The following is an 18,403-nucleotide window of genomic DNA, read 5'->3' as shown; positions in this document are numbered from 1 at the left end:
GGAACTACCAATTACTATGACCTGTGATTTTGATGGATTCACAAGAAGTCCAAAAGATTTAGCCCAAGCACCAATTCTACCAAGATCTCCATTGATTTCAGCAATAGCTAGAACAACATCATCAGCTTTAAAATGTCTATAAATCTACAAATCGTCAGCGTAGAGATGGTAGTGAGAAGTCAGCACCTGAGCGATTTTATTAATGAAAATAGAGAAAAGGAGAGGAGATAGTACGCCACCTTGAGGTACATCCGCAGCTAAATCACACCATTTCAATGTAGCATCATCAAAGCGGACACACTGCGAGCGTCCCTGAAGATAAGATTCAAACCAGGTTAGAGCAAGTGGAGATACATTAAGAGATCCAAGGATACTTAGAAGGATGTCAAAGTCTACTGAGTTAAAAGTGCTGAAGTCCAATAAGGTCAACACGGTTAGCTGCCCCACATCAATCGCGTGGCGAATGCCGTCAGTGACTTTGAGCAATGCAGTGACCGTGCTGTGGCCTTGGCGGAAACCAAACTGAAAAGAGTTGAGGAGATTGTTTTTATTAAGGTAGACAGTGAGCTGTTTAATCTTAATTGGAAGTACTGCCCGTGTGGGGACAATTTGAGACTTTTTGACGGGAACGCGAAAGTAGTGTGATTTGTTTAATTTTGTCTATTGTGTTTCTTCAGGTTTAAATGTGTAATAGCGGTGGTTTGTTAACTGTTTTGTATCTGTGAAAGTGCACAAATCTGGAAAAATGAAACAAAGCAGCTGAACGTAGCTTCTCGGGATCCTCCAAAAAGTCCACTAAAAAGTCTCAGTAAATGACCACAATTTTACTGAGATTATATTTCATCCCATATCATCTTATTTCATTTTCATTACATGCCAAGTTTCATATTAATTAACTTCATTTCATTTCATAATGTCATTTTATACATAAAAAAAGTTTTTATTAAAATTAAAATAAGAATTGACCTAAAGTCTTAGCTACCAGGTCATAAAATTCCTTAAAAAAAATTGAGAAATCATAGATAAACTATACATTTCCCGGTTTTTTTGGCGGGAACGCGAGGAGTGAAGTTGTGTGATTTATTTTATTTTGTCTATTTAATGTTTCTTCAGGCTTAAATGTGTAATAATCAGCGGTCGGAGTAGGTAGATTGATTTTATATACTTGCGTCAAGATATTATAATATGGACATGCCATTTTATCCATAATGATTATTTAAAAACAAAATTTTTAATCAATGTTAACATTATGCTTTAAAAAAAGTCCTAAAACATACAAACACACGTAGATACAAGCCAAATTCGTCGTTTTAAGAAGGTACCAAAAATCAGTAAACAAGCCAGGGTGAGATTAATATTTACACAACACAGGAATTTCACAAAGTAGGGGTGCACTCTACGAACCGAGGTAAGCGAGTGAGATACCTGTAACACAGCGCGTGTGCATCGTTTTTTCTAACAAACAGCCAATGAGTCATACAGGATACTTGCTTCTGATTGGTCGTTGCGTGTGGTCGATGCGTTGTGAACATAAATGAAAATGAGATAAAATAACAAAAAGCCCTAAGTTTTGTCTCATATTGACAAGCGTCATTTCTAATTCAACAGAAAGGGACAAAATACGGTGCAACTATTCCAAGGTGTTTTTGTATAAAATAAAATGCTGATTTCTTTCATCATTAGCTAGAACTGGTAGCGTAGATTGATATTATTAATACCATTTTCACCATAAACACAGATTCATGCTAATTTCAAAATTCCGGAACAAATCTATACATATAAATCAAATTAGAGTGTCTGTTTTATAGTATTGAAAAACCGCTTTTTACTACATGCATATGAATATATATACGCTACATAAACGAAAATAACATTTTTTACAATTTTTGTCTGTGTGTCTGTTTGCTTCGGCTAATCTCTGGAATGGCTGGACCGATTTTGATGAGACTTTCACTAATAGGTAGCTGATGATATAAAGAGTAACTAAAGAGTAACCTAAGTAAAAGGCTACTTTTTTTAGACTAGCTTCGCCCCACGGTGTCACCCGCGATACGACAATAACCGCGGGTAACATCGCGGGACTCAACTATTCAATAATAAAATTTAATGTTTCCGAAGCGAAGCGAGGGCGGGTCGCTAGTATTACAATAAATATGAAGTTCCGGTATTTTTGAGGCATATCCATATTATCCTCTATGTTTGACGTCAACGACCTTAAATCAATCTACGTACTCCGACCTCTAGTAATAACGGTGGCTTATTAACTGCTTAATATCTATGAAAGTGCACAAATGTGGACAAATGAAACAAAGCCGCTGGACGTAACTTCTCGGGATCCTCCAAAAAGTCTACTGAGAAAATCTCAGTAAATTACCACCATTTTACTGACATTATTATTATTATCCCATATCATCTCATCTCATTTCATTTAATTTCATCCCAGTTGATTAATGTCTCAAATTAATCTTCATTTCATTGTTTCACTCCACATCATCATTTTTCATAAAAATAAGAAAATAAATTAAAATAAGACATGACTTAAAGATCTTAGTTACCAGGTCATAAAATCCCTTAAAAAAATACATTTCCCGCCATTTCAGCAATTGAAATTTAAATTAAAATCAATACATACATACAAATTTACATATTTCCTAAACGAAACGGACCACAAGCATACAAACAAACGGAAAAAATCTTTAAATCGTATACTAAAAAAAAACAAATTGAAAAACCTAAAGATGGATATCTCTGATATTACGAAAGTAGCAAGCAGAAAACGAATCAGTGAAGATGCTGAAAAACTACGAGAAAAAGTTTCTCGTGAAACGGCGAAAATAATTAAATTAAAGGTTTGTACAAATTAATTTATTACAAAAAAGGAACGTTTCATTGAATAGTATAAATATAAAATCCTGTAAAAAGGTGGCCCAGGACACGGCCTACTGGGACTTAAAAGAGAAACTACAACAAGTGGAAGCGAATCACGAACGCTTGCAACAGAACATGGTAGAAGTCCAGATGCAGCACGAGGCTACCTCCGGACAATACCAGGACGAACTGCGGTTCCGACCGGAGACTCTCAACAAGTAATCGAAGTTTTTTTTATCAATATTTCTAGCGGGTAATTAAAATAAGGACATGTTTACGTTTTGTATAGTAGTTTTGATATAACTAAATAGGTGCCTTCTTAATATATTTAATAAATTATATTAGCGATATTCATATGGTTATGGTATGATACATCATAATATGGTTGTGACTCAGTTGTTGATTGAAGAGCACACTACACAGTTTTAGATGAGGAACAATTTAACACATTATAACAAGTATTATATGTAGTATTTATAACATAGAGATTTTCACAAATAAAAATTATTAATGCATACTACTGCGTATATAATATGTACATAAGTTCAATTAAAATATAAATGAGATTTAATGTTTATTTAGAATGTTTTACAAATAAAATTTGCCCATTGGGGCAACTTTTTTTTTTAAGTTAGTAGTGATGTGTTATCATTGGATAACACATCAATACTAACTTAAAAAAAAAGTTAGGCATGCAATGCCTTTGATAAGTCCTGTTTTGATTATTTGTTAAAATGAACTTCAAATTAAAATTAAAATTATTTATTTCAACACAAATGTCATTACAGCTTACTTTTTGAATCTTACAACATGTTATAACTGGAAAATAAAAGTACCACAGCCCTGAGAAGAGTTGGCCCATAACCTCAGCCAGCTTGTTGGTTACAACTAAATACTATGTACTCATTTTCTGTTATTTCTCTTTTCAATGCACTTTAATAATAAACATTACTTATTTTGAATTATTTTCTGTGATTCACACAAAAAAAAACCCTTAAGAGGTTTTCCTATTATAGAAAATTAATCTTTAATTACCTACCTAATGTTATTTTTAGTTATCATGTTGTTTTCAAATGACATTATCATTGTCTTTATTCAAACAGATACTTAATTTTTTAAACTCTGTGTAAGACTCGAATGTCAGTTTATGATCTCATTGATGACTTCAAAACACTTCTTTAATGTCTACACCAAGCATGTCGCATGCATGTAGTCATGACTTGGATACTTGAAAGATTTATTGTTTTCCCTTTTGTTGTGGTGTACAACAACACAGATGTTATCACAGATATTGTACTTAAGTTTGTAGAAAAAGTATAAAATATTGTTACGGGCTGGGCCTTGGGATAAATAAAAATTCTACCGAAGTACAAATTAAAAACTGTATTAGCAGTTAGAACACTTAAAACACTTCACAAACACCTTAAAGTTTCGCTTCGCTTCTTTCGCTTCACTTCATGTGATCCGTTCGCTGTTTCGCTTAGAGTAGTTCCGATTGCTCACTGAGTGCGTGCCATCTCTGCAACGCTTTTATAGCCGATATCACATCCCTACAATTATCGAGAGTATTCCACACATTTCGAGTATTGTGTTTCCGCTATCTGACAATAGATGGTATTGTACTTCCCGAGCGTTCTCTAGATCCTTCAATATTCGTTCGACTATTCGGTGATAGATGGCGTTGACCGGCGTAACAATATTCAAACCAATATCCTGAGCAGAAAGATAAAAAAACATGAGTGGCACGCGGGGTCTGCCGCGGTAAAACTATTGCGTAGCATTTTTTATCAACTTATGCAATTATAATTAGACAATAATAATTTAATATTAAACAATAATAAAATAAGACCACGCTATATTTATAAACATTAACAAAAGCAAAACATTAACTGTCCCCTTCACACGCACAGGCTAGGCCGCGCGAGAGAGAGATGGGCAGACTTTTCATGATGCGCATGCTGTTGGACATCACGCCGCGCGCTTATTCACACTTAACACTACACAAGCGCAACGTGTGAATGTGTTGAACGCGAGCTACATCGTAGGCAGAGTGGGGGTGTTAGGTTTTATTTTCGTTACGGAATTTCTTGATTCGGTCGCCACGCTCAAAACCCGCGATAAAAGCTATGCATTAACTTAATAGAATCATTGTTTATAAAAATATTTTATTATTATTTTTTATTGCTTATGTGGGTGTACGAGCATAGAGCCCACCTGGTGTTAAGTGGTTACTGGAGCCTATAGACACGACGTAAATACCGCCACCTACCTCGAGACATAAGTTCTAAGGTCTAGATCTAAGGTCAGCTTTTACAGTACAACGGCTTCCCCACCCTTCCAACTGAAATAAATTACTGCTTCACGGCAGAAATAGGCAGGGTGGTGGTACCTATCCGTGCGGACTCACAAAACATAATTACGCAAATTAGAATTTTGCGGGACTGATTTTTATTACATGAAAACCATGGAAGTCAATCGTGAACAATTATTAAGTACGTATTTTGCTTTCTATTTTATGAAAAATATTTAGTTTTAGTGAGATCAGTAACATAAGGCACACGATTTGTGCAGAGTGCAGGGCGCGCGCCGCGTGTGCTCGGTGCTGGAGGAGGCGGCGGCGCGGGCGCGGGCGGCTGGCGCGCGGGCCGCGGCCGACCGCTCCGCGCTGTGCGGCGCGCTGCGGCACGGCGGCCTGCGCGTGCGCGGCCTGCGCGACGAGCTGCAGTGCGGCCTGCTGCGGCTGCGCGAGCGCGGCGACGGACTGCGCGACCAGCGTGAGTGCGGGGGCGGGGGGCCGGGCCGCGCTCACCGCCCGCCGTGTGCAGTGGCGGCGAGCGAGGCGCGCGCGCGGCGGGCGGTGAGTGCGGGGCCAGGGGGCCCGGGCGGGGGCGGGGGGCCGGGCCGCGCTCACCGCCCGCCGTGTGCAGTGGCGGCGAGCGAGGCGCGCGCGCGGCGGGCGGTGAGTGCGGGGGCGGGGGGCCGGGCCGCGCTCACCGCCCGCCGTGTGCAGTGGCGGCGAGCGAGGCGCGCGCGCGGCGGGCGGTGAGTGCGGGGCCAGGGGGCCCGGACGGGGGCGGGGGGCCGGGCCGCGCTCACCGCCCGCCGTGTGCAGTGGCGGCGAGCGAGGCGCGCGCGCGGCGGGCGGTGAGTGCGGGGGCGGGGGCCGGGCCGCGCTCACCGCCCGCCGTGTGCAGTGGCGGCGAGCGAGGCGCGCGCGCGGCGGGCGGTGAGTGCGGGGCCAGGGGGCCCGGACAGGGGCGGGGGGCCGGGCCGCGCTCACCGCCCGCCGTGTGCAGTGGCGGCGAGCGAGGCGCGCGCGCGGCGGGCGGTGAGTGCGGGGCCAGGGGGCCCGGACGGGGGCGGGGGGCCGGGCCGCGCTCACCGCCCGCCGTGTGCAGTGACGGCGAGCGAGGCGCGCGCGCGGCGGGCGGTGAGTGCGGGGCCAGGGGGCCCGGACGGGGGCGGGGGGCCGGGCCGCGCTCACCGCCCGCCGTGTGCAGTGACGGCGAGCGAGGCGCGCGCGCGGCGGGCGGTGAGTGCGGGGCCAGGGGGCCCGGACGGGGGCGGGGGGCCGGGCCGCGCTCACCGCCCGCCGTGTGCAGTGACGGCGAGCGAGGCGCGCGCGCGGCGGGCGGTGAGTGCGGGGCCAGGGGGCCCGGACGGGGGCGGGGGGCCGGGCCGCGCTCACCGCCCGCCGTGTGCAGTGGCGGCGAGCGAGGCGCGCGCGCGGCGGGCGGTGAGTGCGGGGCCAGGGGGCCCGGACGGGGGCGGGGGGCCGGGCCGCGCTCACCGCCCGCCGTGTGCAGTGACGGCGAGCGAGGCGCGCGCGCGGCGGGCGGTGAGTGCGGGGCCAGGGGGCCCGGACGGGGGCGGGGGGCCGGGCCGCGCTCACCGCCCGCCGTGTGCAGTGACGGCAAGCGAGGCGCGCGCGCGGCGGGCGCTGCAGGCGGCGCAGGAGGAGCGCGGGCGGGCGGAGCGGCGCGCGGAGGAGGCGCGGGCCCGAGAGGACGCCGAGAGGACGCTTCTACGGTGCAAACTACAGCAGGTTCGCTCGCATTACTACCTTGATCCTAGTTATCAAGCCCCCACTGTACTAATTTAGCAGTCTGTAAGAATGTATGAATATTGTTGAAATTAATTCGAGCCTTACAACTTTACTTTATTTGCTTAAAATTGCTAAAATATAATTTTGATGTTTTGGTTGAACTGAAATGTCAATACAATTCAGTTAAGTGATAAATGAGGATTGGCTTTCTGTTTCAAGTTTACTATTTACTAAATAGTATGAAACTTGAATTTTAGTTATGCATCATCACAACACAACCCTCTTCTTTACAGAAAGAAGACTTCGTTGAAAATCTTCAAAAGGAAATCGAACGGTTGCAACAGGAGCTTCGAGATCGAATTGTTGAAGCCGACAATACTATTGAGAATTTGAAGCTAGGGTAACTAGCACCGGCAACGCCCGTCGCGTCCGCCGCGGGACGGCAGCTGAGACGGGGCTGTGTCGCAGGTTGCAGCGGAGCGACGACGCGCGGGCGGCGCTGCAGCGGAGCCTGGCCCTCTCCGAGCAGCAGGGCGCCGAGCTGCGGGACCAGCACCAGCGTCTCCAGCTGCAGCTGCAGGTGACACGCTCAGGCTCTCGACGCGCGTCAACGCGTTTTAAACGCTATGTTGTTTATTATCTGTTCGTAAATACTATTTATCCAGGACGCGCAGGCTTCCCTCGAGGCATCATCGCGTGCTGTCGAAGAGCTCAAGGAACAAAACGACTCTCGGCAGCGAACCCTCGAGCGGCAGAACGAAGTACAGTTCCGATACGAACGCGGTGTCACGTCGCGAGCGCCCGCCCCACCCCCTCTGTCTCCCGCAGGCCCTGGGCGCCGCCAGCGCGCAGGTGGAGCAGCTGACGGCGCGCGCCGCCGCGCTGGAGGACGAGAAGGCGGACGCGGTGTGCAGCCTGCGCGCCGAGCTCAGTGCGCTGCAGGCCCGCCACGACGACGTGCAGGGCCGGTTCCAGTCGTTCAGGTGAGGGGGGTGCGCGGGGGCGGGGGCGGGGCGCGGGCCCCAGTGCAGCCGCGCGTGTTGCAGGGCGGAGAGCGAGAGGGCGGCGGGGCGGGGGCGGGGCGCGGGCCCCAGTGCAGCCGCGCGTGTTGCAGGGCGGAGAGCGAGAGGGCGGCGGGGCGGGGGCGGGGCGCGGGCCCCAGTGCAGCCGCGCGTGTTGCAGGGCGGAGAGCGAGAGGGCGGCGGGGCGGGGGCGGGGCGCGGGCCCCAGTGCAGCCGCGCGTGTTGCAGGGCGGAGAGCGAGAGGGCGGCGGGGCGGGGGCGGGGCGCGGGCCCCAGTGCAGCCGCGCGTGTTGCAGGGCGGAGAGCGAGAGGGCGGCGGGGCGGGGGCGGGGCGCGGGCCCCAGTGCAGCCGCGCGTGTTGCAGGGCGGAGAGCGAGAGGGCGGCGGGGCGGGGGCGGGGCGCGGGCCCCAGTGCAGCCGCGCGTGTTGCAGGGCGGAGAGCGAGAGGGCGGCGGGGCGGGGGCGGGGCGCGGGCCCCAGTGCAGCCGCGCGTGTTGCAGGGCGGAGAGCGAGAGGGCGGCGGGGCGGGGGCGGGGCGCGGGCCCCAGTGCAGCCGCGCGTGTTGCAGGGCGGAGAGCGAGAGGGCGGCGGGGCGGGGGCGGGGCGCGGGCCCCAGTGCAGCCGCGCGTGTTGCAGGGCGGAGAGCGAGAGGGCGGCGGGGCGGGGGCGGGGCGCGGGCCCCAGTGCAGCCGCGCGTGTTGCAGGGCGGAGAGCGAGAGGGCGGCGGGGCGGGGGCGGGGCGCGGGCCCCAGTGCAGCCGCGCGTGTTGCAGGGCGGAGAGCGAGAAGGCGGCGGGGCGGGGGCGGGGCGCGGGCCCCAGTGCAGCCGCGCGTGTTGCAGGGCGGAGAGCGAGAGGGCGGCGGGGCGGGGGCGGGGCGCGGGCCCCAGTGCAGCCGCGCGTGTTGCAGGGCGGAGAGCGAGAGGGCGGCGGGGCGGGGGCGGGGCGCGGGCCCCAGTGCAGCCGCGCGTGTTGCAGGGCGGAGAGCGAGAGGGCGGCGGGGCGGGGGCGGGGCGCGGGCCCCAGTGCAGCCGCGCGTGTTGCAGGGCGGAGAGCGAGAAGGCGGCGGGGCGGGGGCGGGGCGCGGGCCCCAGTGCAGCCGCGCGTGTTGCAGGGCGGAGAGCGAGAAGGCGGCGGGGCGGGGGCGGGGCGCGGGCCCCAGTGCAGCCGCGCGTGTTGCAGGGCGGAGAGCGAGGCGCGCGAGGCGGCGGCGGGCGCCAGCGTGGCGGCGCTCATGCGGGACGTGCAGGCCGAGGGCGAGCGCCGACACAAGCTGGAGGCCGCGCTGGGCGCCGCGCGGGACCTGGCCGCCCAGCGGGAGCGTCTGCTTGCGGTCTGTCTCGCTCCTATACAATCATTTCGTAGCGTGAGTCAGTTGACCCAACCTAAATAGAATTTCACGACTGATTTCAGGACAAAGAAGACGAACTCAACAAACAGATGTCTATTATTCTGGATATGAGGAACGAAAAGGTATCTGCAGGTTCTCGATCACGTTCACCGCACAGACCACCGCGTGACGATTGACGCCGCCGTTCACAGGAGCGGCTCCAGGAGAAAATCCAGAGCATGCAGAACACCATCGACAACGTGCAGAAGGAGCTGTCGGGCCGCGGGGCGGGGCGGGGCGGCGCGCAGGGGGAGGCGCCGCAGCAGGACGCGCCCCCCCGCCCCCTCGACCCCGTGCTCTACAACTTCCTGAGCGACACCAGCCTGGACGCCGACGCGCTGGACGTATGCGTCGTCACTGCTGCGTGTGTGTGTGCGCGTGGCGCGGGTGTGCTGTAGTGGCCGGTGTCGGCGGTGTGTTGCAGACGAGCGAGGTGCGCCGCCGGTTCGAGGCGCTGTCCGGCGGTCGGCGAGCCGGCGCCGCCCAGCGTGCGCCCCGCCCCGCCCCGCAACATGCGTACCCTCAGGTGCGTGTTCACCTCCTCCAACAAATGTGCTGCATAAGTCCCGTGGGTAAGGTTTACTCGTTATGACCCAGATATAAGAAATATGCAAAAATAATGATGAACAGTTGTGGCCTCACCGAGCACGCAGCGCAGCCGGCGCCTGCTGTCGGTCCGTCGGCCTGACTCTTGTATTTCGTCGGTTGAAATTTATTGTCGTATAAATTTGTATCACACTTTCAACCCAATTAATAATTCGTCCAGTTCGTTTCAAGATTTAATTCTAAATGCGACTTAAGGGCTACGCATTAAAGGTAAGTTTCCATTATTTCGCTGATTGTGACGACTGGTTCTATGAACACGCGCCGCCGCCGCCTCCGCTCGGCAGTCGCCCGTGTCCTTGTCGCAAGTGAAGCTCGACTTGAAAACGAAACATAAATCATTCTTCAAAAACAAGAGAGTCGATTTGAAGACGAAGAAACTCAAGTGACGGACTCGCTCTTATTCATGATTTATTCAAATTAAATATCACATTAGTCCATCAAGAGATATTTTATTTCAAAATCTACTAAAATAAGGTATTATATAAATGTAAAAATAAAATAAAAATCACAATGGAACTGGTTTATAATTTAAGGAATAAGTGTTCAGAATCCTAAACAAACTAGAAGCAACACCCCTAGCGCTACCCCCGGCCGCTTCAAGGGGGGCGCACTCCCTCCGTCCGCCGACATCTGCGCCTCGAGCGGGGGCGGGGCGGGGGTCGCGGGGGGCGCGGGCGGGGCGCGAGGCGACGCACGCGCCGGGGTAGCGCTCGGCGTCCCGGGGGGCGAGGGGGGCGCGGGCTCGTCGCCGCCGTACTCCGCCGCGTTGTCTCCGTACTCGCCCGCCTTTAAAGCACGTTATGACCTCTACTGATGTGCAGCTACGGTGCTCTGAGGCCGATATCAATAGAAACCATCCGGAACGCTTACCTTGAAGTCGGCTCGATTCGGTTCGAACTCGAAAGAGACTCGCGAGATGATCTCGGCCCCCGGGGTGGGGGCCACGGGGGAGGCCGTGCGCGTGGGCGGGGCGGGGCCGCGGGGGAGAGTCGGCGTCGGACTCGGTCGAGCGCCTCGTGCTGTCGTTAGTTCCTCTGCAGCATAACGTTCACATATTTCTAATTAAGATTTGTTCGCGATATGCACAATTCACAAATTTATATAAAATGGAACTCAACCGGTCGCAGTCCTGAACGAAGTAATATTCTCTAAAGTGAGGGTGTCCGTTCTCACGTCCGTGGGCTCTTCAAAAAGTAGGGTCTCCGAGCACAGCGCTGAGCATTCCTTGTCACTGCGGAATCAGAAATATTGTTATGATAAATAAGATCAAATTAAATAAAAAACTTGGTTTACGATATGAACGCACCGGGCGCAAGCTCGCAGCGTGTGCGCGCAGTGCAGGAAGCGGCGCCGGCGCGACAGCACGGCCACCGCGCGCACCGCGCCGCACCCCGCCGCCTCCCCTCTCACCGCGCCGCACCCCACCGCCTCCCCTCCCACCACGCCGCACCCCGCCCGGCCCGCCGCCTCCTCTCCCACCACGCCGCACAGCTTGCCCGCGCACACCACGCCGGCACCCTGCTCACTCTGTGGATAGTTTCGCGATCGAGATATATCTTGACTAAACCAGACAGAGAAACACAAAAGTAAGCGCACGACAGACCGCGCAGAGATCGTCCGCTCGCAGACAGAGCTCGTCGTCGGCGCGCGGCCCCAGGCGCGGCACTAGTGCGGAGCAGCGGTCCAGGGTCGCCGCCGCGATGCGCATCACGAGGCGCGAGCCGACCGGGGAGGCGAGGCGCACCGCGTGGCAGGAGGCCGGCGCGCCGCACTCGCCCGCGCCCGTCGCCATGAGGATGGGCAGCGCGCCGGGCAGGGCCTCCTCCAGCTCCAGCAGGGCGAGCGCGGGGCGGGGGCTCGGGGCCCGGGCGGCCGCCACGCGCCGCACCCGCCGCGCCGCCGCCGAGCCGGGCGCGCGCACCCACAGCGCGGGCACGCAGCGCGCGGCAGTAAGCACCGCGCGCACGGACACCAGCGAGCCGCCGCACCGCCCGCCGTCCGCGCGCTCCACCACCAGCTGCGGCACAAGCGCGCAGGTCGGCCACAGTGGGCTCGTGGACACTACGTCCAATATTCGTAACGGTTTACGCTACGCACGAATGCGCTTTCCAACACAATTTCCACATACTATGCATCAATTAAATATTGGAATCAATAAACTTTAAACGCTAATATCCATTATAAATGACATCTAGTGCTACAGTTGTGCTGACTATCTTAATTACAAAAAAAAACAATTACACTTAAAAACATTTTTAATATTATAATACTTATTAAGTTCGACATTTATGGAAATCCTGAACCGTGTTGTTATTGCATAGTGCCCCAGTGTAGAGACAACAGTAAAACGCCAATCCAATTATTTATTTTTATTACGAATAACCTACGGAAAGTGATTAACGCTTGCAAGGAACGATGATGCTCATGAAGAATGAATGGTTGTGACGACATTTCGTTGTACTTCACACAACACAATCACATAATCTAATTAATCTAAATGTATAGCAAAACTCGTGAATAATGATAAAACCAAGGATATTTTAGGGCCCTACACATTAAACGTCACCGCTTGCACTCTCTCTCTTGCACGCGACGTCCGATCTCCACCAGGGGTCAGAACCCAGACAGAGCAATTTTTTCCCTGGCCAAGAAGCTGTCCAAACTTTGAAAAAAGCAGAACTCTGCGGGCGCAAGGTCTGGAGAGTACTGAATGACACAAAGCTTCCATCCCTAACTTCGCTTAGAGATCGTCCGCTGTGCCGTATGAGTTCGAACATTGTCGGGTAGGCGCAGCCGGAGATTCGCGGGCTTCTGCATCATTGTGTCCAGTTCCTCACTTGGATGGTGATCAACGGGACTTACTTGTCTTTGGTCTTTCAAATTTTTTAGCTTTTAATATTTTTAAACAATTTAATTCGATTTCTAGTATAAATAAAAGATATTCGATTTAGTAATAAGTAACTATACTTGTAAGGTTGTTCTTTCGCCCCTCCCCCCCTTTTGTATTCGAGGATGGTCACCATCCAGCTTTAGATTCAGACTCAGGGGCTGAACGTGAGAGCTCTTCGTTCTCCTGGCCGTCTACTAGGAGGGATCAAAAAGTAGTGAGAATGAGATAGGCTTTTTTTTTATTGCTTAGATGGGTGGACGAGCTCACAGCCCACCTGGTGTGAAGTGGTTACTGGAGCCCATAGGCATCCACAACGTAAATGCGCCACCCACCTTGAGATATAAGTTCTAAGGTCTCAAGTATAGTTACAACGGCTGCCCCACCCTTCAAACCGAAACGCATTACTGCTTCACGGCAGAAATAGGCAGGGTGGTGGTACCCACCCGCGCGGACTCACAAGAGGTCCTACCATCAGTAATTACGCAAATCATAATTTTGCGGGTTTCATTTTTATTACCCGATGTTATTCCTTCACCGTGGAAATCAATCGTGAACATTTGTTGAGTACGTATGTATTTCATTAGAAAAATTGGTACCCGCCTGAGATTCGAACACCGGTGCCTCGCTCAACACGAATGCACCGGACGTCTTATCCGTTAGGGCACGACGACTTCAAAGCCACGAAGGCTTCAATCCCTTTCAAAAAAAAAGTTTTATCTTGGTTCTGCAAAAAGCTCTCCACGGCATCCATCATCACCTCGTTATCGTCTTTGTACCTGTTTCTCCTTAAGTATTCTTTCATTTTGGGTACAGATAAAAATCGCTAGGCACCAGATCTGGTGAATAAGAGGGGTTGGACCTGTGCGCGGGTGCGTTGTCGTGATGAAAAAGCACGACCCTTCAAAGTTTCCCTCTCCTTTTCTCTTTGATGGCATTCTTCAACTTGGAAATTAAAGCTCCATAATATTGGCCTGTAATAGTGATTCCACGCTCCAAGTAATCAATCAACAATATCCCTTCTGAGTCCCAAACCATTGAGGCCATAACCTTGCCAGCCGATGCCACGGCACGAAACTTCTTCGGGGTCGGTGATGATGGCTGTTTCCATTGCGAAGTTTGCTGTTTTGTCTCGTCTCTGGATCAAAATGATGGACCAATGTTTCGTCCATTGTTGAGAAACGAGACAAAAAGTTTTCAGAATCTTCTTAAAACTTGTCCAACAATGTCTTCGAAATATCAAGTCAATTTTGTTTCCGACTGTCGGTTAACATTCTGGGCACCTATCTTGCGGAGACTTTACTCATAGGGATTGAATACTTCCATATGAAATGCCCGTTTCTTGTATTAAGTATCGGATCGGAGAAGCCCACCTTGCGACAGTGGAATACGGCAGAGCAGACTCTCCTAATGTTGCCTCCAAATCGCAATTAATATCCTGCGTCGTTAACTTTTTTAAGCAGAGGTATTTAATAACACGTTCCAACACGAAGCAAACAAATGACTACATTCAGAAAAAAACAAAAGAGAATCGAAGATTTTTTTCTTTATTTATATTACAAATATGTATCCGAGCTATGCCTGCAAGTATTTTTTTTTTCTAACCAAGGAGTATGTCGTTCTCACTACTTTTTGATCCTCCTCGTATATTGCTTTTCCATAAAAGCGACTCTTCTATTATTAACGAGGAACTTCTTCGTAATAAGGTGACACTACAAAACTTGTTTACGCCCCGTCATGACCTATGCAAGTGTAGTGTTCGCTCACGACTCACGCGGCGCACCAACTTTAAATCCCTTCTAGTCATTCAATCCCGTTTTTGCAGGATAGTCGTCGGAGCACCATGGTTCCTAAGGAACGTGGATCTCTATGATGACCTATAGCTTGACTCGGTCAGTAATTATCTACAGTCGGTATCATTGCGCCACTTTGAGAAGGCGGCACGACATGAAAACCCTCTTGTCGTGGCTGCCAGTAATTACAGACTCGATCCGGTGGACCGAATGGTAAACAGTCGACGTCACCCTAAACACGTCATTACAGATCCTCCCGATCCATTAATGGTGCTTTTAGGTACCTCAAGCACCGGTCACCGTCCTCGCCGAACCCGTCCCTTGTGACGAAGAGCTCGACGAGTACCTAAATTAACACATAGGCACAATCCACTGAGTTTCTCGCCGAATCTTCTCAGTGGGTCGCGTTCCCGATCCGGTGGTAGATTATGCGAAGCACTGCTCTTGCTAGGGTCAGTGTTAGCAACACTCCGGTTTGAGCCCCGTGAGCTCACCTACTAGCTCAGTGAATATAGAATAACCCCTCGAGATAACTAGAATAGGTAGGGAAAAAAAGAGGAACTTTCGAAAATTGATTGGAAGCAATCTTTTATGAACTTAGATGTTAGAACTTAGATAGCCGTGGGCAAGTTTCATAAAATCTTAGACAAAATTATTACTGATAATGTACCTGTGAAAGTGATAAGAGGTAACTCCAATTTCCTTGACTGGTTCTCCTCTGCTTTAATTATATTAATTAGTTAAAGAAAAAACAAAATTTGATAGGAAATGAAAATTTAATGGTCGATTGGCCACTAATTGTATTAACGTGACAAATCATTGTAAATACTATAAACAATATCAAGTATGTAGATAATCTGTTCTTTCTGTTTTATGAAAAAGTCAGACTTTTTGGCGGGAACGCGATGAGTACAGTTGTGATTTTGTTTTATTGTCTCTTTAGTGTTTCTTCGGGTTTAAATGTGTAATAACGATGGTTTATTAACTGTTTAATATCTGTGAAAGTGCACAATTGTGGGAAAATGAAACAAAGCCCCTGGACGTAACTTCTCGAGATCCTCCAAAAAGTCCACTGAAAAAATCTCAGTGAATGACCATCATTTTACTGAGTTTATGTATTTTCATCCCATATCATCTCATCTCATTTTATTTTATTTCATCCCAGTTGATTAATGTCCCAAATTAATGATTTTCATTTAATTTCACTCCATATTATAATTTTTCATAAAATTAAGAAATATATAGACATGACTTAGAGGACATGCTGACGTTTACTGTCACGTGATTCAATAAATATGATCTATACTTTTTTCTTACACTATAGTAGAATTATTTTGTCCGTGCAGTTTGGGTCATAAAAAATCGGAGCAGTGAAGCGAATAATTCGCTCTCTCTTCCATTCACGAGCCTTATGGACAGGCATAGTGATACACATTATTGTTGTCGATAAGCGTTATCGATAGTGTATTTAGTTTTGTCATTTTGTGGTTTAGTAATAAAAATGAAAGAAAAACACTAATCGAATGTTCGATGTAAGTGTTTACAGCACATATCGCCGCAGCAAGTTAGCGAGAACGGCGGAAATTAACACTTTGTAACTTTTCGGGATCTATTCTTATTTCAATGAAAATTTTTAACACGTTGTTGATAACAACACGTGCAAATATTATTTTGAATAAACTCTGCCGTTTTGATACAAAACAAAGGAGTTGCCATTGTGTCACTAAAGAAATTCAGAGAACGAATGCATAAAAACACATTTCTCTTCGACATAATGTACTATAATTTGCAGGTATATTACATATATATATATATATATATACAGGCAATAACAGTTCTGATAGTTCAACTGAATAAATGCAATATTTTTGTTAAATTATGTACTTGTTTTAATTTGCTCTTTAAATTTACGAAAGAAAAAATAATAATGGGACAGGAATTCGCCTGATGATTTTTAACATTCACATATTATTGTGTTTTAAGTCCGTATCGATTCATTCACTTTAATCGATGTATTTAAGCAGGTCACCTCACTATGAATATAAAACTAACAGACGTCAAAGGTTACCTTGATGTACGTACACCAGGGCGCGTACACACGGGCAGGAGTGCGAGTATCGATGAGACGGCAATAATTGCGATTTATGACACTTGACATGACGCATGAGTGGATTACCCATAGACCTATATAGTAGGGACACGACATATTCTTCTATACGTACAATTGCTTGTATAAATAGCACCCATTTTGAAGGCACATACATAAACATATATCTATCTCGTTCTTACTCAGCACTTTAACTCGCAGGAAAACAATATAACAGTATTTCAGTGCGTACATAAAATGAAACATGAATATACGTAAATGTCCACGTCTCCGTCTAATGAGGCCGAAAATCCGCCATGTTTAGCGCGCCAAATGTCATTGTCACGTCAGTTCGGCCGCCTGTTTTGGGTTGTACATTATTTATTGACTTTGATATCGATTTAATATGATTGCTTATATAAAAATTTTTATTTTATCATGCTTAAAACATATAAAAATAATAATTAAAACATATTTTATAGGATCTCAAGAAAGTCGTCGGAACTATTTAAATAAAATAGTTTTATAACACTATTGTCAACCCGTTAAATATTTAATAATTAAGTGATTTTAGAGAGGAAGTCACAAGGAATGACGTTTGTAATTTTAGTAACGAATAAATGTTCTGTAGGTGTTTTTTTTTATCAGGCGGTTCCTTGATAAGTTTAAAATTTGAATCACTCTCAAGTGAGAGTGATTCAAATGGTGCAGTGTACCTTCCTTGAGGTGCGCTGCGGTAGTGTGCTACGGACTTTAGAGTCAGAAAAACAATTAAAATAGATTGTAATAGTCTAAGAAAAACACGTACTCAAAATACGATAACATTCAGCATGCTAGAAATGGGCAGATGGCACTGTACTACGCCATATCTTTATGTTTTGCGGCAAACGACAACTTTATAAAATCAGTGTAGCAAATTTTAAAAATCGTCATATCGTTTACTTGGCAAATTTGAAGCACGAACTCATCTTAGATTTCAAATAATATCTAAATCACATCATCTTTGCACATAACAATATACTTACTTCCTATTAAAGTATAAATTCTACAAATACATTCACTCAACAATATTTAAAATAAAATGAGCCAAGAACGTTTATCGATAAAACCTACTAACATTAAAATCTTCTGGGCAGCACTAAAATCGCCATGTTTTGTGGCCAGATGACGTCACAGTGGCACGATTTTTTTTGTTGACGTTTCATTTCCATAGGTTTCCTACTTCAGTGGGATTACCTCAATGTTTGATTACATATTTTTCGATTATTTATGATTCACGATTTTGTACCCTATATTATATCCTATAATAGTAATGAAACGTTAATAACAGGATACCTTTTTAATAAAAAGAATCTTCGTTCCGGCGGACGATCTATTATTCTCGACTCAGGGCAAGTCGGAAATAATAGATCGTTCACGAGAAGTTCTAACATATTCTGTAAGCGTGACGGCAGTCTTGGAAATAAATTTCCTAATTACCCATGTTAATCGAATTACCGAATGGTGGCCCATAAGAGTAGTGGTTACCGCAAAAGAAGCGGAGTCCCCCTCGTCGTCGGCGTCGAGCTGGTCTCCTGCGGGCTCCGGCTCGGCGCCTTCCTTGCTGGTTACGTTTCCTCCTGCACCTGTGACCGGGTCAGGTGTCACGTGGCGCGGCTAATGATCTATGTATAAGTATTTAAATGTGCAAACGAAAAACTGTTGTTAA

At 48.5% G+C, this 18,403-nt stretch overlaps 2 protein-coding genes across 6 annotated transcripts in view; one reads left to right on the top strand and one right to left on the bottom strand.

Annotated features, from left to right (window-relative positions):
- The first annotated feature begins 2,486 nt into the window (after positions 1–2,486).
- The window catches only part of LOC114251980 (uncharacterized), a 26,682-nt gene continuing 10,765 nt past the window's right edge, over positions 2,487–18,403 (top strand). Inside the window, exons 1-14 of one of the 4 annotated variants that reach the window (XM_089737725.1) lie at positions 2,508–2,849; positions 2,923–3,086; positions 5,440–5,642; positions 6,063–6,076; positions 6,791–6,913; positions 7,207–7,313; positions 7,382–7,493; positions 7,579–7,674; positions 7,742–7,896; positions 9,116–9,266; positions 9,347–9,406; positions 9,476–9,667; positions 9,748–9,849; positions 10,214–10,370. In XM_089737725.1, coding sequence (XP_089593851.1) covers positions 2,739–2,849; positions 2,923–3,086; positions 5,440–5,642; positions 6,063–6,076; positions 6,791–6,913; positions 7,207–7,313; positions 7,382–7,493; positions 7,579–7,674; positions 7,742–7,896; positions 9,116–9,266; positions 9,347–9,406; positions 9,476–9,667; positions 9,748–9,849; positions 10,214–10,315 — 1,692 coding nt within the window. In that variant the 5' untranslated portion in view covers positions 2,508–2,738 and the 3' untranslated portion in view covers positions 10,316–10,370. Of the gene's footprint in view, positions 2,850–2,922; positions 3,087–5,439; positions 5,643–6,062; positions 6,077–6,790; positions 6,914–7,206; positions 7,314–7,381; positions 7,675–7,741; positions 7,897–9,115; positions 9,267–9,346; positions 9,407–9,475; positions 9,668–9,747; positions 9,850–10,213; positions 10,371–18,403 lie in introns of those variants that run through there. The other 3 variants (XM_089737723.1, XM_089737726.1, XM_089737724.1) reach the window with 3 other exon arrangements.
- The window catches only part of LOC114251973 (uncharacterized), a 16,038-nt gene continuing 1,871 nt past the window's right edge, over positions 4,237–18,403 (bottom strand). The window contains exons 2-7 of one of the 2 annotated variants that reach the window (XM_089737728.1): positions 18,223–18,320; positions 11,533–11,946; positions 11,236–11,456; positions 11,048–11,160; positions 10,800–10,963; positions 4,237–4,581 (exon numbers count right to left, since the gene is read on the bottom strand). In XM_089737728.1, the coding sequence (XP_089593854.1) occupies positions 4,411–4,581; positions 10,800–10,963; positions 11,048–11,160; positions 11,236–11,456; positions 11,533–11,946; positions 18,223–18,320 (1,181 nt within the window). In that variant the 3' untranslated portion in view covers positions 4,237–4,410. Of the gene's footprint in view, positions 4,582–10,440; positions 10,716–10,799; positions 10,964–11,047; positions 11,161–11,235; positions 11,457–11,532; positions 11,947–18,222; positions 18,321–18,403 lie in introns of those variants that run through there. The other variant, XM_089737727.1, reaches the window with a different exon arrangement.

This window comes from Bombyx mandarina, chromosome 23, assembly GCF_030267445.1.
Source record: "Bombyx mandarina strain Sakado chromosome 23, ASM3026744v2".
Classification (NCBI taxonomy): Eukaryota; Metazoa; Arthropoda; class Insecta; order Lepidoptera; family Bombycidae; genus Bombyx; species Bombyx mandarina.
This window is presented reverse-complemented; position numbering and strand designations above follow the sequence as displayed.